At 43.7% G+C, this 23,946-nt stretch overlaps 1 protein-coding gene and 1 long non-coding RNA gene across 2 annotated transcripts; one reads left to right on the top strand and one right to left on the bottom strand.

Moving 5' to 3' along the window:
- Positions 1-1,791: 1,791 nt before the first annotated feature.
- Positions 1,792-12,135, bottom strand: LOC144327221 (uncharacterized). The gene is made up of 2 exons (XR_013392152.1): positions 12,032-12,135; positions 1,792-6,648 (listed from the first exon to the last, which is right to left on the bottom strand). It is a non-coding gene; the product is annotated as an uncharacterized LOC144327221 (long non-coding RNA).
- Positions 12,136-12,329: 194 nt separating this feature from the next.
- EIF2B2 (eukaryotic translation initiation factor 2B subunit beta) lies at positions 12,330-23,870 on the top strand. Its single transcript, XM_028719610.2, has 8 exons — positions 12,330-12,592; positions 13,762-13,882; positions 15,485-15,639; positions 16,207-16,370; positions 17,448-17,543; positions 18,431-18,568; positions 19,369-19,435; positions 23,302-23,870. The coding sequence occupies exons 1-8, from the start codon at positions 12,427-12,429 to the stop codon at positions 23,457-23,459; spliced, it is 1,065 nt and encodes a 354-aa protein (XP_028575443.1). The 5' UTR covers positions 12,330-12,426; the 3' UTR covers positions 23,460-23,870.
- The last annotated feature ends 76 nt before the right edge of the window (positions 23,871-23,946 follow it).

Here is a 23,946-nt window from a genome sequence, read left to right as displayed (position 1 = left end):
ACTAACACATGGTGATCACACAAAATTTGCGGTTTTCTGAATTTTGAGTTGCAGTATTCTAACCAAGAAATGTGTGTCCCCAACGTGTGCACATAAATCAATTACATATGGAGAAATTGCTTTGCACAAATATTAGGGGAATTGCACACAAAAATCAGTATGATTTTTTGTGCAGAATTGGGTTTCTTTTATTGCAAACTGGTACACAAAAGGAGCAAATTGAATTTAAAATCGGAAAAACAAGAAACTGAAAGAAACCAAAATTGAGGGATTTGCCCTGGCCTACAAATGAGGTTTTTATTTTATAATTCACACACTTTTTAAAAAACCCACACACCTCAAAATGAAATTAAAATAAAGCAAAAGGCAGTGAGGAAATACATTGCAAAAATGTGGAGTTTTGCCAGCCCCATCACCACCTGCATCAACAAATATACAGAGATGATCCAGTTGACACTGTGTACTTTCAAAAAGCCTTTGACAAAGAACCTCACCAAAAACTGACTGAGTTTAGCAGTCATCATAAAAGAGGAGAGGTTATTTTGTGGATCAGTAACTGGTTAAGAAACAGGAAACAGAAGGAAGGAATAAATGGGCAGTTGTTTCAATAGAGGGATGAAGAAAGTGGAATCACCTAAGGATCAGACTTTTTAACTTGTTCATAAAAGATTTAGGAGTTAGGGGTAAGAAGTGAGGTAGAAGTGAAGATACCAAATTGTTTAAGGTGGTTAAGACAAACAGAGATTTTGAAGATCTCCAAAAGGACCTCTCCAAAGTGTGTGCATGGGTAGTAAAATGGCAAATGTAATTCAATTTAAACAAGTGTAAATTGATACACACTGGGGCAACCTTCCCTTATGTTCACATATACACTCATGGGTTCTGTCCTGGCAGTGACTGAGCTACAAGAAAACCTTGGGGTTGTAGTGGATAGCTCAAGGAATGTGTTGACCCAGTGTGCAGCAGTTGTGAAACGGGTTAACTCCATGCTAGGGATCATTACGGAAGGAATTGAAAATAAACCTGACAATATTATCATGCCATAATGCCACACATGGTTCAACCACATCTGAAATACTGTGTCCATTTCTGGTTGCCTCACTTATTGCAGAGCTGGAAAAGGCAGCCCTGTTTAGGGAAGTTTTTAATGTTTGATGTTTTATTCTGTTTTTAATCTGTTGGGAGCAGCCCAGAGTGGCTGGGGAAACCCAGCTGGATGGGCGGCGTATTATGATGATGCTGATGTTCAGAAAAGGGTAGCCAAAATGATCAAGGGGATGGAGCAATGCCCCTTTTATTTATTTTACTTACTGAAAACCAAGAATGTATACAAAATACACATATATACAATATACAATAAATTAAGCCTGATACAATCTCACACATCATACAGTTTGCTTTTTAGGAGTTAAGAAGAGAAGAAGGGGGGAAATGAAAGAAAAATAGCATAATTAAATTAAAGAAAGCAGGGAAAGCCTAACAAATAAGGCTATTAGCATACTAACTAGGTTCAAGTTCAGATTTCAAATCATCGTAAAGTAAATGTCTATCCACATCCATTTCCCATTTTGCTTCTTGTATTCCTTGTAAATAATAATAATAATTTTTATTATTAATATATTAATAGGCTATAAAACCCACATAGCTCTGTAATCTTGTAAGCTTTAAAAATGCTTTTATTTGTGTGCATTAAGGTGGACTACTAGTTAAAAACAAAGCAATTAGTTTGCTCGTTTTGAAAACTTACAACATTATTTGTTTTTTAAACCCTTATTGTTGAGCTTGTCTGACTTAACCTATCTCTGGTTCTTTCCCCTTGCTGACAACCTTCCCGGAATCTCTATTCTTGGACCATATATTATCTATCTACGCCAGCCATAGTTGAACAGATGCCAATGGTGGGGCTCTGGCGACTGGTTGATTTGCATGAACAATAATATCACACCAAAGTGGGCTAAAAGTGTAGCCTTTTGATTACCTGCCAATTCACGCTTCTCTGGCAATTTTTCCAGCATGGCCATGTGCCAGATCTGGTGGTGTCATATTGCATTATGCTCTTACAGAGCATTCCTCCAAGCCAGCTGAAAAGTTCTATAGCACCTGTCCACACATGAAAGGTTGACACTGCAAATATGTCAGAAAAATCACTGTAAACAAAGTATTAAATAACTATGGCAGGATAATGGAGAATAAAGATTTTAGCCACAAAATCCCCTGGTGTTTCCTCAGGATATGGTTTTTGCTGCAAATTTGTCTGGATTCTCCCTAGGATAGAAAGTTTGAGTAGCAACAGGACTAAATTAGGTGCATCAATTTCAATGGGTCTATTCTGATTAAAGCCTAGCTAGATACCACCCGCTTATCAAGATTCTCTGAGTATCACAGAATCATGGAATTGTAGAGTTGGAAGGGACCCTGAGGGTCATCTAGTCCAACCCCCTAGCAATGCAGGAATCTCAGCTAAAGCATCCCTGACAGATGGCCATTCGACTTTTGCTTAAAAAAGGAAGGGAGTCCACCACCTCTCGTTGGAGTCTGTTCCACTGTCAAACAGCTCTGAATGGCGTTAATTCAAGAGAAAAGGGCTAGTGTGGAAGTGCCCCATTTCTCCCCAAATATCAGTATGATGATCATGTCATTGCTATTCAGCCCTGATATTTCTAACTGTTGTAGAGCTGGAATGGATGGATAGGTTTAAACGTTTCTGCCCAGCCCAGCCGAACTGTGATAAGGAGGCAATACCCCCTGGTCCTCTGCTGGCATGGGTCAGCAGAGGAATGGGGGTGCAGTGTCTGTTTGCCAGTCTGTGAGGTGGCCACACCCACCTTATGGGCTACACCTATTGCTAGCCTGAGGATCCTGGAGAGATTGCAAGGTAGGAGAGAGGTTAGCCATATAATGTGTATATAATGCAGGTGATGCAAGGCTGGCCACTGCCATTGAGAAGGCTCTGCCTTGGGTCATCATAACCAACCGCATGTCTTGTTGTGGTGGGATGTGAGACAAGGTCTCCGCTGATGACCTCAATTGGTGGGCTGGCCATTATGGGAGGTGGTGGTCCTTAAAATACACTGCACCCAAGCCATTTAGGGCTTCAAACTTAATAGCACCTTGAGCTGTGGCCAGAAACTAACTGGGAGCCAATGCAAGTTAAACAGCAGTGGAGAAACATGGACCCTGCAATGGCTACCTGAAAACAGTCTAGCCATAGTACCCTGTACCAGCTTGCAGTTTCTAAACACAAAGACACCCTCCTTATTTTGCACTTCCCTATAATGTATCATGTGCCCTTCTCCCTTCATACCGCCTTCATTCTCTGATTCTGACCCAACATCCATCCTCCTTGTCAATCACTTTCTGGGCATACAATGCTTTGGAAGTGGTTTCTTCCACTGCCAACAACCAGATGCGACTTGTTGTGGCTGGAATTATCATCCCCACTGTGTAACTTGATAGTTGTGACCAGTTCCCTTGTCAGCTGCTGGAATGCAAGCCACAGTTATGTGGAAGCGGAAAGCTCCGAAAATATCCTTTCAGGCACTCTCTGGGGATAAAATGGGCAGGGCAAATTGACACCCAAGGCTTCATGAAGCCTTGCAGAGCATCAAGTGCACTTCCTTGACCAGAAAGGGGTTTAGAAGATGCTTAATAATGATAAAGGACAATCCAGCACCCGAGAGGCAAGCTTGGCCTTTGAAGAATTGAGCGTACATAAGCTGAAGCTGACTAGAGATTGAAAGATGACTTTTCCAGAAGTTCTCAGCAGGGTGTTTCAAAATAAAACTTACAAAACCACTTGTCCATGTAAAGCTTCAGTTCCCATTGACTCCCAAATAGGGACCAGTGAGAAATTTGAGTCAGTTTGCATTTAAATGCCAACCTGCCTATTTTGCCCTTTCTGAAACAATACACAATCTGAAAAAACAGCTATCCTTTGAAATGTGCACTTCTCTAAACTTTGCAATGCCATTCTCCAGGCAAATGTACAGAGTTGCATACACAATGATCAACAGGGCATAAAAATGCATTATATATGGGGAAATTGTTTTGCAAAAAAAAAAGGTATATTAGGCAAAATCAGGAAAATTCTGAACCAAAATGCTGATGAATTTTCATGAGGAACTTTCCGCCCCTCTCTTTAATTGCAAACTGGTGTGGAAATGTGGAAGAAAAACTGAGTTGAAGATAGGAAAAATGAGAAACTGAGAGAAACCGAAACTGGCAGATTTGCATCATGGCATTCATGCAATTGCATTATAATGGAATGTTCTATGTGGACAAAGAACTGCCCCAATAACAAAATAGAAAGGCTTTGGGTGTTAGGAAAATGCAACACAACTGCAACTTTGAGGGAAGATGCTGTGTTTCTGTGCTTTAAACTGATACTCTGGAATCAGTCTGGCATCGCTCTGTATCTCACCCATTTGTCCTGTGGCCTCACTGTTTATTTGAAGGGAAAGTAAACAAAGCAGACAGGTCTGGGATCCCCTGCCAATCAATTGCATTATTTATTTTGCTCCTTTTTCACAGGTATAAATGTGTCTGGCAGGAATATTGACTCATGCCAAAAGTAGCGGCCAGCCATGGCAGAAATATTTTAGATGGGATCAGTTGCAGGAAGGGTATCATCTAGGCACTAGATCATACCAAAAAAAGAAAAAGAAAAAAAGGGGGGGAGCCCGAGACAGAAACATGCACAGAAGCAGGCAAACCCCGCCAAGTGCATGCCATTGGCCAGCCCAGCAGCAACATGATATTTCTTTCTGGGAGATGAGCTGTGCCAACACAACAGACTATGCAGCCTGGGAAAAGAGTGGGACCCCACTTAGAAATCGACCTTTATGACTTTATAGCTGGCTACAAGAAGGCCCCAGGGACAGAGGCTTTCAACTGTGGGAAGGCAAATCCTTTGGTCATGGATAACAAGGGCTGCCTAAGCACAGCTACCCCCCCTCCAATTTATTAAGGGTGCATGGAATTGTAGCTCTGTGAGAGGTAAACTATACTTCCCAGGATTATTATTTTTTTGGGGGGGTGCTTTAAATGTATGGTGTGCACACAGAGGGGGATGGACAGTATGATTTCTGTGGTGGGAAAAGATTTGGGAGTTCAAACTCCCCCTCTCCCCAAAACATTAGCTTACCTGCAACAATTATTCAGGCTGCATATGCACCATACATTCAAAGCAACTCCGAATAATCCAGGGAACTGTAGTTTACCCCTCTCAGCTACAATCCCCAGCAGCACCCTTAACAAACTACAGTTCCCAGGATTCTCTGGGGGAAGCTATATGCATTAAATATACAGTGTACTGTATACAAAGCCAAGTGCATTTCTTCTTCTTCTGAAGATGGCCAGTCTCATTTCTTACCTGCATAAATTCAAACAGATATTAGGATTAAGCCCGGAGTTCTAGCCAAAGTAAGTTTGATCTGGTCCCCAGGGAGATTAAGGAGAGTGGAGGGGATGAATAAGAGAGGCTCCCCGGGGTGAGAACAGTTTCTGCTGCCTAAGCAACAATTTCTACCTTCCAGAAATTACAGAGAAAGGAGCTGCTTTTGGCTTTACCGACCCTGTCCTTCAGGCTGCCAGGAACAGCTACTTTCCCATCCCATTTACTTTGGCTCAGAGTCTCTCAAATATTGCACTATCCAAAATAAATGTAGCAGTTCCCCATAGAGACTCCTTCCTGATGCTTAACATAGACTCTGCATCACTCCCTGAAGCCTCCATGTTTTCATCAGATATAGACTCCTTTTTCTTCTTGATATGGACCCCGTTTCCTTCCGATTCTGCAACCTGGCACAGGCTCCATGTTGCCATTAGAAACTCGTTGGACAGCGATGGCTGGCTATTTTAAGTCATAAAGCTGATGGCCTGTCTTGTTCAGCATCCCTCTAGCCCAGGAACCTATGGGAATCCAGCAAGCAGGACCTGAGTGCAACAGCACTCCCCCACTTGTGATTCACAGCAACTGACATACATACATCCTCTTGACAGTGGAGGCAGACCGTAACCATCATGGCCAGTAGCCTTTGATAGCCCTATCCTCAGTAAACAGGTCTAATCTTCATAGGAACTGAAATAAACTCGGAGTCGAGAGTGGATTTCATGCTCCTCATAGTGGTGAGGAGGAATGAAAGTTCCCTCAAAATATCTGCTTTATATACATTATTTACACAATGGGCTGCACGTGATTGGCTAATTCCGGGATTCTCCTGTAGGCCAATCAGGTTGTGGATTCACTTCCACCTGGAGCTGGATTGGGTGGCCCCTGCGGACCAATCATACTGCTGCATTGTTCTAGGACCAATCAGACTGCTGCATTCTGAATCCTATTCTTCTAGGACCAATCAGACTGCTGCATTTTGGATCCTATTCAACTCAGAACATAACAGGAACACAGGAAGCAGCTCTATCAGTTTAAAACAGGGGACGTTCTCAGCCCTATCTGGAGATGCTGAGAATTGAACTTTGGATCATCTAAATGCAAAGCAGATGCTGAGCTATGGCCCTTCTCTCTTTTAAAGTTGGTGGCCATCACTACATCTTGTGGGAGGGAATTCCGGTTTCACTATGTGGAAGTTCTTTCTTTTGCCTGTCCTGAATCTTCCCACATTCAGCTTCACTGGTTGGCCTTGGGCTCTCCTGTTATGAGAGAGAGAAATAAGCTTTCCTCTCCACACCATGCAGAATGCACCACTAATGGATCTCGCCCTTACCCAGCTGCCCCCTGCCCCAAATTAATCAATATTTCAAATTCAGCCCTCTGCACCTCCTGACTCTCGCTTCTTACGCAAAACCCTCCTCCCGTCTTTCTACTCCCTCCTTGGCTCTCATTAACACTGGCAATAAAAAGTGCTGCAGGCAAACTTCATGGTATGCGTAAAGTGATCTGGGAGGGTGGGAGCCGCATGAGCGGTGGAGAAACAAAATGAATGTAAGTCCCATGAGCACCAAGCAGTGAAATGAGAACCAAAGGGAGAGAATCTCTTGAACCAACTGTCCTTATCCCCAGCCAAAACAAAACCTTAGTACATAAAAGTTGCCTTTCTCTTGCTATCCCTGGCCTCCCTCTTCCCTCCTATCTTCTGTTGCCCCCCTGCCTATTGAAATTTAGACTCTATACTCCTTGGGATGGGGACCACTTTCTCCTTTGCTTGTACTTCTCTATAAACTTCTAAGTACGTTGTTGGAACTGTCCAACAACCACCCAGTTCTGGAGGGGAGGTTTCAAATAATCCCTTTTGTCCCTGTGAATCTGGAGAGACAGAACTCATAACTCATGTCCTAAGGTATTGCTCCTTCTATAGACATAAGTTTTTATTGAATCCCTTTTATGGAAACTCCCAGATAATTGGGTGCGTGTTAAGCTTTTTAACTTCCTTCAGATCAGAAGGCATCCACCTCTTCCAGGGTGACTAAATATTGTACTGTTGCCTGTAAAACTCGCCGGGGAGTAATTTTAGCAAACTTCTAATTTTGTTCTTTATGCCTAGCATTCTATATTATGATACCTCTACGATTAAGTTTATTGCTATGGTTCTCTGTTTTGTTTGGTACTGTTTTATATATTTGGGCAAAGTTTCTTTTTGGGATAATTGTCAATGACTGTAAAAAAGAGATTAATACACACACACACACACACACACACACACACACACATTCAAAATTCCATTCATCATATAAAGTGATCTCTGCTATTCCTGGAAGATTGATAGCAGAAGGGAGAGGGGTGGGGAACTGGTGTCTGGACCAAAATAATGTACGTCTTCTCCTGACTACATCACCTCTTTCCCCTCTGCTTCTTGAGGGTACTTGGTGCCAAGGTTACAATAACCTTCCTGGGAAGAAGCCAGATGGGCTTTCTCAGAGTTTATAATGGATCTGCCTCCCACAGCTGAAATAACATCAGCCTTAACCCAAAACTTTGATATTGGGGCCAATAGGAAAGATGCTAGACGCAGAGCAAATGATGCAGGGGCCGGTGGCGACAACTCAAAAGTAGCATCCTACTGTAAGGCCAAGGGAAACTGACAAACCAGGCTGGGTTGGAATAATCCCAGCCAATTAGAAGCAGGTTGCTGATACTCAAAATCGGAACAGGAAGCTCTCTGCGGACATGCATAGGAAAGAGCACGACCTCAGAAATGTCTTGTTCAAATGAGAAATCGTGGGATTGTTACTATTTGGATCAGGGAACACCAAAGGGAGTTATGGGTAAAGAAAACAAAGTTCCTGAGAATTGCCAGGATGAACCTGTGGGTGGGAGGCACAACTCAAGTCTCATGGCGTTCTTTTCCAAACTGACCTCACCCCAACCCAAGTTATTGAATATCAGACTGCAAGCTGATGAGCTGGCATGATGAAAGCAAAATGGGATGGGCTACTTCCAGTAAGCCTCAGACATCTGGGAGCACGTTCTGAGTGTGATACAACATTCTCCAGAATAATGATTCAGTTACCAGCACAAGCACATATCATGACATATTAATACAGAAATGTGGAAACATAATGTGGTTATTTCCTAACTGATATGATCAGATTAGAGAAAAAGGAAGTGTGATTTTTATTGTTTTTGTGTGACTTGAAAAATACTGAATTTAGCTGTACAACAGCTGAACAGAACTTAAACCACCCAAAGATGAGACTTCATTCTCTGAGCATTCCTTCTCTCTGCTTGGTAAATCTGCTCAATTTGCTTCAGTCCATCTGAAGGCTGGTGGTTCCAGCCCATCAAGGACGGCTGTGGGCAGGATTCCTACATGGCTGGGGTTGGACTAGATCAGGCATAGGCAAACTCGGCCCTCCAGATGTTTTGGGATTACAACTCCCATCATCCCTGTCCTGTTAGCTAGGGATGGTGGGAGTTGTAGTCCCAAAACATCTGGAGGGCAGAGTTTGCCTATGCCTGGACTAGATGATCCTTGGGTTCCCTTCCATCTCTACAGTTCTATAATTAATCTACGATTAACCTAGCACACCATATAAAATGAATATTCACCCCTGTTACTGGGAGGACTGCCTAGATTCTCTTTATTTCTTTTCCCTACCTACTAAGGAATCTGTACCTCCATCTATGAATGGAGATAGAACTGAGTAACAGCTGGTTGTATTTCTAGAGTTGGAGGATCAACCATCATGTGTTTCCTTCTTCCAAGGAGGAATTGGTACAACCTGATACCTACATAACAGCTAAAAGAGCCTCACTTAAATGTCTGCTAACTCAACCCACACACCTCCTTAAGTCTCTTATCAGATGCAGAGAAGCAAGGCTTGCACAACAGCCAAGAAAAGCATCTTTTCCTGATGTCCTGCCCCTGCCCGATCAAGCATGATGAATAGCTCTGGAGCATTTGAAAGGTTGCACACTATTTTGTGACATTTCAGTTGGCCTAATAAAGGTATTGAGGATGTTATGCATTGCATCCTTTCCTTCATTCCGTATCAGGCGTTCTCACAGCTCAGGTCAGGCTAAGAGAGAGACTGGTCCAAGGCCAGTCAGTGGGTTTTATGGCCAAGCAAATACTTGAAGAATGAACTTGCCTGGAAGCCACCTTCTACACAGGTTTAAGACAAGAGCATTCTTAAGAAATTTCTCTGAATCATTTCCACAGAATTCAAGTCATCTGCTCTTAATTTTATCACTCTTAGCAAATGTAGATGTTGTTGAATCAATTATGTACTGCTTAATGCAAAAATAGGCTTCCAAGCTAGGGGTTCTCAAATTTTCTAGTCCCAGGGCCCTCTTGAGATGGCTGAAAATTACTAAGGCTCACAAAATTGTGGCACAGAGACACAATTACTAAATGGTAGGAAATGGAGGTAGAGTTTGGCATATCAGCTGGCAGTTACTAGTATCATTTTTTACTGATCTCCAACCCATTTTTGGAAATTGTTAAATTCTTTGTCATGGCATTTTCCTTGTGGCAATGAGTTCCATTGCTCAGTTTTTCTGGGGTCCTGTACAACCTCCCAATTATTAAGCAGAATTTGCTGATACAGATACACATGGTCCCCCTCTATACTGCACATTTAAAGCAACATCATGCCACTTTAAATGTTAGTTTGTTAGGTGTGCTGAGAGTTGTTAGGAGACCCCTATGCACAGAGGGACGCGGGTGGCGCTGTGGGTTAAAGCCTCAGTGCCTAGGACTTGCTGATCAAAAGGTCGGCGGTTTGAATCCCCGCGGCGGGGTGCGCTCCCGTCGCTCGGTCCCAGCGCCTGCCAACCTAGCAGTTTGAAAGCACCCCCGGGTGCAAGTAGATAAATAGGGACCGCTTACTAGCGGGAAGGTAAACGGCGTTCCGTGTGCTGCGCTGGCTCGCCAGATTAAGCTTGTCACCCTGGCCATGTGACCCGGAAGTGTCTGCGGACAGCGCTGGCTCCCGGCCTCTAGAGTGAGATGAGCGCACAACCCTAGAGTCTGTCAAGACTGGCCCGTACGGGCAGGGGTACCTTTACCTTTATGCACAGAGCTACAATTCCCAGAGTTCCCTGGAAAAAGAGACTGACAGTTAAACTACTCTGAGAATTGAAACCCCTACCCTTTTCCTGATCCTTACATATTTTTGCTCTTGTCTGTGCAAGCCTTCTTTTTTTAAAAGTCCCAGGAGGTGTGCAATATACTCAGCAACTATCTCTCCTCTGGCTCCTTAAGCATAAAACCTGTATCTTCTGTTCTCAAATAAATCTCCTTCCACTACCAACCAGTATCCCTTTATCCTTTGCCTCCAAAGTCCTGGAGCATTAAAACCCTCCATGGCTTTGTCCCACCTTATCTCTCACATGATCATGGACGTAGCCAGGATTTTTGTGGGCGTCCTGCCAACCCCCCCCCCCCCCATAAATCCTGGCTTTGCCCATGACCACAATGTAAGATGGGAGAGTTCTGTCTAGCAGATTTGGAACGAAATGTCTCAACAGTTTTTGTTTTTTTTAATCTTTTTACCCCAAGTGCTCAGAAAAATCTGTCAAAAGCTTTCTACAATTTCTACGTTTAGTTAAGTGTTTTTATTCATTTACTTGATTGGGGGGGATGCAGCACTCCCTGCTTCCTTTGCCCGTGATCGTGATGCACCCCTTCCCATGATAACCTTTGCTCACCTGTGCCAACACTCACAGCCAACCAAAGGTATTCTGCTCTGTCAAAAGACGCTTTTTCTTCCCCAGCAAATTATGACAATTAACAGTGGTTCAGATGGGGGGAGGGGGCAGGGCCGGATTTAGGTTTGATGAGGCCCTAAGCTACTGGAGGTAATGGGGCCCTTTCTATGTCCAGCTGTCCTTTGTCAACAACAAATTGTTGCTGTTTTTTGTGTTGAATATGTGCTATATGGTAATTTATGGACCAAATAGGTATCTAAAGCCATTTGCACATGTTGCCATGCAACCAGTCCATGCAGAATGTAGGCACCCTATATATAGAAATGAGCAAACCAGTGATATTTTAGGAAGCAGGCGGGGGCCATTACTTACATCATAGGAGCCTACACAACACAAAACACTGTTGCTGTATGTAGGTTTTGTTTTACAGTGGTACCTCAGGTACCTTACAGTGATACTTAATTCGTTCCGGAGGTCTGTTCTTAACCTGAAGCACCACTTTAGCTAATGGGGCCTCCTGCTGCCGCCGCACCGCCAAAGCACGATTTCTGTTCTCATCCTGAAGCAAAGTTCTTAACCCGAGGTACTATTTCTGGGTTAGCGGAGTCTGTAACCTGAAGCGTATGTAACCTGAAGCGTATGTAACCCGAGGTACCACTGTATTTGTTTTTTATCTTATATTTTGGAAATGTACATCCAGGGTTTTTTCCCTTTAATTTTTTGGGGGGCCGCAAGCTATAGTTTGTTTAGCTTATACGTAAATCCGGCACTGGGGAGGGTACAGCTTCTCCATCCTATGCAGCACAGCTACCTGACATGCTACACCTGCCAGCATCCCTTTTGCAGCTGCGCAATAAGCAGGGACAAAGGAAGCTGGATTAGGCCACTGGCCACCGTAAACACAGAATGCTGGACGAGATAAACCTTTCTGGTCTGGTGCTGCAGCGCCCTTTCCGTTCTCAAAACAGGTGCCGCTTCCTTTGGTCTCCCCGTCCGGAAAACACCGTCTTCCTCCTCCAGCTTCTTCCGCTTCGATGACGAAAGGAGTCGGAGCGGCCACAACGACGCCGCGTCCCTCCCGAGAACGCACAACCCGACCGCGAAGCAAGCCCCGCCCCCTCTGGAGATCGGGCCTATCAGATCTCAACGGGCGGCGGGGCAGGTTCTTCGGTCGTCCAATGGCAACGGGCCTACCCGGAAAAAGCGCGTGTGCGTCGGTCCGGCTGGCTACAAACTCCTTTTGCTTTTCGTTCCCCCGGCCGAATTAGTTCCCCCGCCCCGCCAACTCTTTCCATCAACCTTCGCTTCGAATTGCCGGGATGTCGGCCGCGGCTGCGAAAAGGGAATCCGATCTCTCCGGGCAGATCGAGGACTTTGTGGCGCTGCTAAAGCGGGGCGGGAAGAGGCCTCGCTCGGAGGATGTTGCCCGGCAGACGGTGGGCCTGCTGCGGAGGATCGTGGCGAACGGGCGCTGGGACAATGCGGGTGAGAGAGGAGCAGGAGCGGCAGAGGCAGCGAGGGAGCCCTCGCCGCATGCACGGGCTCCTGTTGCCGGGCTTAAACCCTTTCTCCCCAGTCGTGCTCTCCACCCGTTTCTTCCCTAAACCGGGTGATTTTACTTCGGTTGGCTCCTTTCTCCACAAGTAGCTGCAACGATGGCAGGACTTGCCTAGCTCACCATACATAATTTGCCTTTCCACCTCGAGCGGCCACAGGTGCAATGGAAGTTTATGACTCCTGCACCTTTTAAGCAGAGATAGGAGACCTATGGCCCTGTAGATGTTGTTGCCCCTCCAGATCCCATCATCCCTGACAATTGATCGTGATGGTTTGGGGCTGATGGGAGCTGGAACACCTGGAGGGCCACTTGTATTTTAAAGGGTTGTATTGGAGAGCTGATTATGGAAGGTGCCTCTTTCCCCCCCACCCCTATGTAGCTGCCAACATTTTCTTATACACAATTCTTAGGGGGTCCCTAGATTGGTGTGCAACCCGTCTTCCATGTGATAATGGTGCATTAGTGGTGGTTTTCTATTGGACCTCCCATACATTATTACATTTTATTAGAAGTTCTGCAATGCATCCTCAATGTCATCACATTATTGCTGTCTAGAGGGTCACTCTTGTGCTGGCAAAAGTAAGGCAAAACAGTAACTCCAGAGCGTCTGTGATATGAGAAGTTACAACATTTCAGTTAAAAGCTATGGGAGATGCCCTGAATTGAAATGAAGCAGTATGTTTGCCCCAAAACATTTGCAGAAGTAAACAGTATTGAGAGTGGGATTGCATATAACCACCCCAATACAATCATGAACACAAATAATACTGAATGCCCAATAAAAAGGATGTCTGGGGTACATAAGCCAAACACCCCCACACCCCGCCTGCAAGTGGTTATCCTGTCCTTGCCTCTGTTCTGTGTAGGCACTTTTTACTGGATGTATCATCCTGATCTGGGTAGGCTTATTTTAATCACCAAAAAAAGGGGAGTGGAAGGTAATGCAATGTATCTCACACACACACACACACACACCCCGGTTCCTGCCAACCGGATGCAGGCAGAATGAGTAGTTTGAAGTATCATTTGAGTGTCTACTGTGAGGAGTAGACACCCTGTACTATGTAATTAACTTTGAAAGTTCCCTACATTTCAGGAGAGCTGATAAGCATAATTCGTCAGGAGGGTAAGAAAATGACTGCTGCCCAGCCATCTGAGACCACTGTAGGCAATATGGTGAGACGAGTGCTGAAGATAATTCGAGAGGAGTATGGCAGGTAATGGTTGCTTTTGTTTGATCAGAACCTAGCCAATCCAATTTCTCTAATGTAGAAACCACCTGACCTTACCACACCTGAAACTTTCTGTTTAAAATTTATATACAGTGGTACCTCAGGTTAAGTACTTAATTCGTTCTGGAGGTCCGTTCTTAACTTGAAACTGTTCTTAACATGAAGCACCACTTTAGCTAATGGGGCCTCCCATTGCCACCACTCCGCCGGAGCACGATTTGTGTTCTCATCCTGAAGCAAAGTTCTTAACCTGAGGTAATATTTCTGGGTTAGCGGAGTCTGTAACCTGAAGCGGATGTAACCCGAGGTACCACTGTATAACCATTGGAAATCATTTGTAGAAAGGCTTTTGGAACAGTTGATTTTGGAGTGTTGAACCTTTATTCCGCTATTTTTAGGACTCAAATTATTTATGTGATTATAAGCTGTTTAATTTATTAAATTTCTTTACTACCCTTCATCTGAGGAACACAGGGTGGTTTACAAGCTAAAAATAGAAAAATACATAACACAGTAACAAAACAATACCCACCTGCCCCATTTAAAAGGCCATAGTTTGTTTAATTAGTAAGCGTCTAAGAGAGGAGGAATGTTTTTGCCTGGCTCCTAAAGATATGTAACAAAGGCACCAGGTGAGCCTTCCTGAGGAAAGCATTCCGTGTCTATGACAGGGGACTGATATCAAAATTCCCCACTTTCAGACCACCCTCTTCCTGCCCAGTTGAAGGTCCAGAGTGTGACCTGCCACATGTGTTGGGCTGCTGATATGTTGAGACAGCCCCATGGTCATCATGGTAGCCATGAAGCCCTGAGCCAACCCAGAGCACTTTACCATGGCTGTTGAAAGCCCCCCAAACCAGCCGTCCAGGAGCCCTCAACACCATTCTGAGACCCGCTCTGTCAGCTCAGGTTGGGAGACCGTGGGCAGTGAGGCAGGCAGTAAACCAGCAGAATCCCTAATCTGTCCCAATTGCTTAATGCCAGGAACAAATACTCTAGATCCCCCACAGCAGCCCTGCTTTTATTTCACCAGCCCAGCTAGATGATGCAATTCAGCTGGGGGTAGAGTGAGAGGTGCTGGTGAGAGCGGCTGAGTCCAGGCCTCAGGGCTTCGGTCCTGCAAAGAGGCATCCAAGCTTAGGAGTCCCACTGTGAAGCAGGCAGCTCGGGGTCTTCAGCTGTTCCTGGGGTCCTCCCTCATTTACACAGGAGTGGTGTTTTAATCTGTTTTTAATATTGTGTTTTAATTGTAACCCGCCCTCAGCCCTTAGGATGAAGGGTGAGTAAGAAATTATAATTAATAATAATAATGTGTTGCAACTGTATGTACCATTCCCTTGCAAAGTAATTACCTTGAATTAAACCACAATTGCACATGCGATTCTTTTTCTTTTCTGGCCAAACACACTTGAGCTGTGTAAGCAATATTGACCCAGGATATTTGGCTTTTAGAAGGACTAACATAAATATAATCAGATGTTCTTAATTCCTTCTTTGATGGGAAGCCACAATGCCTGGTTCAGCATGTAACCTAGTCTTCCAGCAGGATTGTTTTCCTGTTTTGAAAAAGTCCCTTTTGTTTTGCAGGCTTCGAGGATACAGTGAGGAGAGTGACCAGCAGGAATCACTACACAAACTTCTGACCTCGGAAAGCAGTGACGACACTGAGAGTTTCAATATCTACTATCCTCCACTCAGGGCCAATATCATTGAAATTATTAGTGAACTGTTGATTGAACTAGGTAAGAGAGAGCAGTACAATAACTGTGGGAACTACATGATTGCTAGTAAAATGAGAAAGTTCCAATAATGAGTATTGCTGAGGTGTTCCACCCTTAACTGCTGCAGAATGCTGCCTTCCTATTAGGAAGATCAGAAATGAGAAGAAACAGGTAGAGCTTTTTCCATCATTTTCAGCTGGAGTAGTGTAAGAAGATTTTAGTACTCATGATATATTAAGTGGTACAAATGCACCTAGGTTCAAGATACAGACATAACCACAGGAAGCTACTACTTGCATGGAATGAAAGCTAAACAGTTTGTGTCTGTAATCTGTAGGGACTGTTAAAAGTTTATATAATGCACATAATGCCCTTTCATCCAATTGTAATTGCAAACCATATCAGCAATGTGTCCTTTTTTTCTTTCTTTTTAATGCCATAAGCCCTTGGCAGTATACGATTCAGGTATGGTAGGAAATAATGTGATTCCACCCTGTTTGGATTAGTGCCCCATTTCCTAGCTAATTTGCAGTGGGCCTGTCTTTTCTCTTATGGCTCGATTTCTTTTTTCTTTTCTTTTATTTGCAGAGGGCACCACTGACAACATTGCCATGCAGGCCCTGGAGCATATCCACTCTAATGAGGTGATCATGACTATTGGCTATTCACGCACAGTTGAGGCCTTCCTGAAGGAGGCAGCACGCAAGAGGAAATTCCATGTAATTGTGGCTGAATGTGCACCCTTTTGTCAGGTAAGGCCTGTTATCTGGGCTATCCTTGTCCCCTGCTCACTGTTGACTATGGAACACTTCTAATTGTATTTTTGTTTTGTTTTATTTATTTAACAAATTTTACAAAAATAGAAACTGTATATTTTAATCATAAATGAAATATTTTTTTCCATTTATGGGAATGTATAGGCTTTGTGAACAAGCAATAGGTTAAGGGAAACTTCTTACCTTTCCCAGTAGGAGGATGGTAGTGTTTCTGATTATGATGGCTTTTATGGACAGTGTGAAAACCTTGAACAGCACCCATTTCACAATAAATTCTGATAGCTGGCAGTTTTGAGATATAAGAAAGCATTTCTTCATATAATGCATAGTCAACACACCATTGATATTATTCCCGCACTGTATCAACCAACTCTTCTTGTTGTTCTAAAGTCTGCTGTTGCAGGCAAAGCTCTAATACGGGATCAGACTTTCTCTGTCATGGAATTCCCTGTCTGGAATTCTTCTGCTGGAAGTGGCAGGATAATAGTGCCAGCTTTAAACATATCTGTTCTCCTAGGTGTTTGGTGACTGACATATAGGCTATTCAGCTTTGTGTTTACTGATAAATCTATTTGTTGTTTCTTTGTTTAATACATAATTTTATAGTATTTTGGAAACTGTCCTATGGTTCTTTTGTAATGAAGAACAGTCTAAAGGTTCTGTCAATAATTGTTATAAATATAACAAATATAAATATAAACATAGTGATTTAATGGCCACAAGTCTTTGTGGTGAGTGATGAGCATTACTGTTTGTTTTTAAAGCATTAGGTGAATATTTGAGAGCTAAATAGTAGAGAAAATAAACCATAGGTGTGCATCTCCATTTTCAGACTTCTGACTGACCGATTCTGGGATTAAGAGGTGATGGATATTGTCAAGAAATCTGTCTCGTTACTGTTGACAGAAATAATACTTGGATTAGTGGGACCATTGGTGTGACCTGGCTTGAGATGAACTGTGTGCTCATAAAGCTTCAGAAACTCTAGCTTACAAGCATTACTTGCCTGGCCCTTCCAATGCACATTGTCACTTTCCCCTTTTTCCTTTTCAGGGTCATGAAATGGCTGTCCGTTTGTCTAAGGAGAACATAGAAACTACCGTCATGAGTGATGCCGCCATCTTTGCTGTCATGTCTCGCGTCAACAAGGTAGGTAGGATGGGACTGTTTGGTTTGTTTCTGCTGCTATGTGGACCATACTGGGAAGCTTGTAGATTCAGAGTGGCGAAACTCTTTTAGGCCAAGGGCTGCATTGAACTATTGTAAACCAGCCAGGGGACAAAGTGTAAAAAATGGATATGGCTTTTTGAAAAAACACAAAAGACAAAATTCTGTGGGCCACAGAAAAAACACCCCCAAAACTTTTGGCATAACAGCATCACAGTGCAATACCTATGGAAGTAGTCATTGAAATAACTAGGCTTTAATTATTATTTTTTTAAGTTTTAAATAGAAGAAATGGAGGATGGGCTGGGAGCCCCACAAAAATCTTTTAGCATCATGGCATCAGAGCCAGAGTCCAATAGCAGTCAAAATTCTTGTTCTGAAAAACTGGAGCTGGGGGGCGGGGTCATCAAAAAAGGCTACATGTTCTCTGGGGATTCCCATAGGAGATAAATTGTGTTGGATCAGATGGGTCAAGATGGGCCTTTTTGAGAAGCAAGAGGGCCAGACTCAACTACAGTTTTGCTAGTGGAAGCCAGTGCAATAATCCCTGCTAGTGCAATGGGCTCCACCCCCCCCCCCGTGCTTCCCCCAATATGCTCTGGAGGGCTGAGAGTCACCCCCAGAACAATGTGCAGGGGGAGGAGAGGAGAGATCAATTCATTGGGAAAACAGAAATGCTTGTGCTGCCAGAATGATCTCCTTAGTGCTATGATGAATTATACCCAAAATTTGCTCCCCACTCAACTTACTGGTTCTATCATACGTTAGGAATGCTTATCATCATGCCATGTCATGATCTAAGATAAATAATTTCCACCACATTGCAGTTCATTATGATACACTGGTTTCGTAATATTTCTGTATTGCAGGTAATAATTGGAACAAAGACTATCTTGGCCAATGGTGCCCTGATAGCTGTCAGTGGCACTCATACCTTGGCGCTGGCAGCCAAGCACCACTCCACCCCTCTTATTGTCTGTGCACCCATGTTCAAGCTCACACCACAGGTAGGTGCAGTAACCTCTGAATAGTATCTCTATGGTCAAGAGCAACACAAATGCTCAGAGAGAGCCAGGGCAGCTGCACATGGATGAATCCAAACGCATGCATTAATATGGACCTTTGCTAGTGGGACACGGGTGGCGCTGTGGGTAAAAGCCTCAGCACCTAGGGCTTGCCGGTCGAAAGGTCGGCGGTTTGAATCCCCGCGGCGGGGTGCGCTCCCGCTGCTCGGTCCCAGCGCCTGCCAACCTAGCAGTTCGAAAGCACCCCCGGGTGCAAGTAGATAAATAGGGACCGCTTACTAGCGGGAAGGTAAACGACGTTCCATGTGCTGCGCTGGCTCGCCAGATTCAGCTTTGTCACGCTGGCCACGTGACCCGGAAGTGTCTCCAGACAGCGCTGGCCCCCGGCCTCTTGAGTGAGATGGGCGCACAACCCCAGAGTCTTTCAAGACTGGCCCGTACAGGCAGGGGTACCTTTACCTTTACCTTGCTAGTGCAAGAAAGTTGCAAAATGTTCGTGTGTCTTGTAGAGAAGACCATAAAGTAACCGTGTCAATGCAGTCGAATCCTGTCCTGCCCCGCTGGGTACCATTTGGATTGTATCTCTTCTGAAATCTAACAAGGCATATGGAATGGACCAAGGGTATGTGAACATGCAAGCGCTGAAAATGATATTGGATACAGAATTCAGAGGCTTGATAATAATAAGAAATGATAAGTTTTAAAATGTACGAGAAAAGTACCTATGGTTCATCTCTTGCATAGGATGATAGTGATGGTGCCCTTGCTGTTCTCTCTTCCAGTTCCTTAATGAAGATGACTCGTTCCATAAATTCGTCTCTCCACAGGAAGTGTTGCCTTTCACAGAAGGTAAATTTCTAAAAATTATTTTGAGAGGAAGCTACTTTGTAAACTACTTTTAGTGACTCTGGACCTTTGAAAGCCCAATCTATACATGTTTTCTTAGAAAGAAATCCCATTGTGTTCAACGGGGCTTACTCCCAAATAAGTGTGCATAGCATTGCAGCCTGAGTTATTAAGCTTCAATCTTAAATTCACTGACCAAAAAGCAAGTCTCATTGAACTTCATGGGACATACTTCTGAGTCAACATGCAAAAGGTTGCACTGTTAGTACTAGGGACATATTCACTGTGCTTACATCCTGATCTGCTTTAAGCAATAACTGTTCTGTAACTGTTTCTTCAGCTAATATATTTTGTACATGCCTTCCTCCAACTCATATTGTGCACCGAAGGCAAAATATGGTGTGATATAAGCAGTGATATAAGCAGTGGAGAGTTTTGACCAAACGTGATCCACCTGGAGCAGGAACTGGCAAGCCACTCCAGTATCCCTGCCAAGAAAACTCCATGGACAAAGACAACAGGCATATAAAAGTTATGACGCTGGAAGATGAACTCCTCAGGTCGGAAGGTGTCCAACATGCTACTGGGGAAGAGCGGAGGACAAGTACAAGTAGATCCAGAGCTGATGAAGCGGCTGGGCCAAAGCCGAAAGGACGCTCAGTTGCGGATATGCATGGAAGCGAAAGGAAAGTCCAATGCTGTAAAGAAAAATATTGCATAGGAACCTGGAATGTAAGAACCATGAACCTGGGTAAGTTGGATGTGGTCAAAAATGAGATGGCAAGAATAAATATTGACATCTTGGGCATCAGTGAACTGAAATGGACGGGAATGGGCGAATTCAGTTCGGATGACTATCATATCTACTACTGTGGACAAGAAACCCGTAAAAGAAATGGAGTGGCCCTCATAGTCAACAAAAGAGTGGTGAAAGGTGTACTGGGATGCAATCTCAAAAATGATAGAATGATCTTGATACGAATCCAAGGCAGACCTTTTAACATCACAGTAATCCAAGTTTATGCACCAACTACTGGTGCTGAAGAAACTGAAATTGACCAATTCTACGAAGACTTACAAGACCTTATAGAAGTGACACCAAAGAAGGATGTTCTGCTCATAATAGGGGATTGGAATGCTAAAGTAGGGAGCCAAGAGATAAAAGGAACAACTGGCAAGTTTGGCCTTGGAGTTCAAAACGAAGCAGGGCAAAGGCTAATAGAGTTCTGTCAAGAGAACAAGCTGGTCATCACAAACACTCTTTTCCAACAACACAAGAGACGACTCTACACATGGACATCACCAGATGGGCAGCATCAAAATCAGATTGATTATATTCTCTGCAGCCAAAGATGGAGAAGCTCTATACAGTCAGCAAAAACAAGACCTGGAGCTGACTGTGGCTCAGATCATCAGCTTCTTATAGCAAAATTCAAACTTAAACTGAAGAAAGTAGGAAAAACCACTGGACCGGTAAGATACAATCTAAGTCAAATCCCTTATGAATACACAGTGGAAGCGAGGAACAGGTTTAAGGATTTAGATTTGGTGGATAGAGTGCCTGAAGAACTATGGGTGGAGGCTCGTAACATTATACAAGAGGCAGCAACTAAAACCATCCCAATGAAAAGGAAATGCAAGAAAGCAAAGTGGCTGTCCAACGAGGCCTTACAAATAGCGGGGGAGAGAAGACAAGCAAAATGCGAGGGAGATAGTGAAAGATACAGGAAATTGAATGCAGATTTCCAAAAAATAGCAAGGAGAGACAAGAAGGCCTTCTTAAACGAGCAATGCAAACAAATAGAGGAAAACAACAGAATGGGAAGAACCAGAGATCTGTTCAAGAAAATTGGAGATATGAAAGGAACATTTTGTACAAAGATTTCCATAATAAAAGACAAAAGTGGAAAGGACCTAACAGAAGCAGAAGACATCAAGAAGAGGTGGCAAGAATACACAGAGGAGCTATACCAGAAAGAAATCGATGTCTCGTATACCCCAGGTAGTGTGGTTGCTGACCTTGAGCCAGACATCCTGGAAAGTGAAGTCAAATGGGTCTTAGAAAGCATCGCTAATAACAAGGCCAGTGGAAGTGATGATATTCCAGCTGAATTATTTAAAATTTTAAAAGATGATGCTGTTAAGGTGCTACACTCAATATGCCAGCAAATTTGGAAAACTCAGCAGTGGCCAGAAGATTGGAGAAGATCAGTCTACATCCCAATCCCAAAGAAGGGAAGTGCCAAAGAATGCTCCAACTACCGCACAATTGCACTCATTTCACACGCTAGCAAGGTTATGCTTAAAATTCTACAAGGAAGGCTCAAGCAGTATGTGGACCGAGAACTCCCAGAAGTGCAAGCTGGATTTAGAAGAGGCAGAGGAACCAGAGACCAAATTGCAAACATGCGCTGGATTATGGAGAAAGCTAGAGAGTTCCAGAAAGACATCTACTTCTGCTTCATTGATTATGCAAAAGCCTTTGACTGTGTCGACCACAGCAAACTATGGCAAGTTCTTAAAGAAATGGGAGTGCCTGATCACCTCGTCTGTCTCCTGAGAAATCTCTATGTGGGACAAGAAGCTACAGTTAGAACTGGATATGGAACAACTGATTGGTTCAAAATTGGGAAAGGAGTACGACAAGGCTGTATATTGTCCCCCTGCTTATTTAACTTATATGCAGAATTCATCATCTGAAAGGCTGGGCTGAATGAATCCCAAGCCGGAATTAAGATCGCCGGAAGAAATATCAACAACCTCAGATATGCAGATGACACAACCTTGATGGCAGAAAGTGAGGAGGAATTAAAGAACCTTTTAATGAGGGTGAAAGAGGAGAGCGCAAAATATGGTCTGAAGCTCAACATCAAAAAAACGAAGATCATGGCCACTGGTCCCATCACCTCCTGGCAAATAGAAGGGGAAGAAATGGAGGCAGTGAGAGATTTTATTTTCTTGGGCTCCATGATCACTGCAGATGGTGACAGCAGTCACGAAATTAAAAGACGCCTGCTCCTTGGGAGAAAGGTGATGGCAAATCTAGACAACATCTTAAAAGGTAGAGACATCACCTTACCAACAAAGGTCCATATAGTTAAAGCCATGGTTTTCCCAGTAGTGATGTATGGAAGTGAGAGCTGGACCATCAAGAAGGCTGATCGCCGAAGAATTGATGCTTTTGAATTATGGTGCTGGAGGAGACTCTTGAGAGTCCCATGGACTGCAAGAAGATCAAATGCATCCATTCTTAAGGAAACCAGCCTTGAGTGCTCACTGGAAGGACAGATCCTGAAGCTGAGGCTCCAATACTTTGGCCACCTCATGAGAAGAGAAGACTCCCTGGAAAAGACCCTGATGTTGGGAAAGATGGAGGGCACAAGGAGAAGGGGACGACAGAGGATGAGATGGTTGGATAGTGTTCTCGAAGCTACAAACATGAGCCTGACCAAACTGCGGGAGGCGGTGGAAGACAGGAGTGCCTGGCGTGCTCTGGTCCATGGGGTCACGAAGAGTCGGACACGACTAAACGACTAAACAACAACAACATAAGCAGTGATAAGCTATTAAGATAATTTTGGCTAAGTCAGCATGGGCAATCGTCCCCAGCTGTGTCTTAAAAACTGCTGTTCTGAGGGATTCTCAGTGCAGTTTTCTTTTGAATAAGCATGCTTATGATTACACTGTTGTGTACCCAGGCTTTGAATAATAGAGCACATAAGGCAAGATAGGTTTTTATCTCACCTCCTTTTGCTGCATTGTCTCAGTTTTTTCACTGATGCTTATGTGCCATACACTAAGTGAAAGACCAACTTTTTTCTTGTTCACTTCTGTTCATTTTTCACTCAAATTGCATATTTTTCTTTCAGGAGATATTCTGTCTAAGGTCAACATTTATTGTCCGGTCTTCGACTACGTTCCTCCAGAACTTATCACACTCTTCATTTCAAATATTGGAGGCAACGCTCCTTCCTACATCTATCGTCTAATGAGTGAACTCTATCACCCGGCAGATCGTGAACTTTGAGCTGTGGACACCATTTAGATCATGGAGTAGATGTGTACTTAGGCCTGAAGAAGCAGCGGCAAAATAAAATGTCACACTGCAGGAAATGGACTTAATGTCTTCAAAAGATACTTTATTTGACCTTTGCTTTCTCTGTCAGAAAAAGCACTGCTCCAGTCCTGGTTTCTGTCAGCTTTATTGAAACTCATAGTATAAATCTTGGCTGAGAAAGTTTTAGGATAGCATAGAGGCCATAGTTTTAGTGGTGGCCTAAACATCGAAGGGAATTTGCTTGCAGCTGCTAAGACACCTTCAGTCTGTCATCACAAATTCTCCTGTAACAGGTCCAGCTCCTTGATTCTTCTACTTTGCTTCTTGAAATAGGACATAGAAATAAAGTTTAGCTATTCAGATGGTTTCTGATGGAAAGTAGCCTGCTCCCATTCTTGTTTCAATTAAATGCTGATGATACTTGCATTCAGGGCAAGTTAAAGTAACCAATTCTACA

This window comes from Podarcis muralis, chromosome 1 (assembly GCF_964188315.1).
Source record: "Podarcis muralis chromosome 1, rPodMur119.hap1.1, whole genome shotgun sequence".
Classification (NCBI taxonomy): domain Eukaryota; kingdom Metazoa; phylum Chordata; class Lepidosauria; order Squamata; family Lacertidae; genus Podarcis; species Podarcis muralis.
This window is presented reverse-complemented; position numbering and strand designations above follow the sequence as displayed.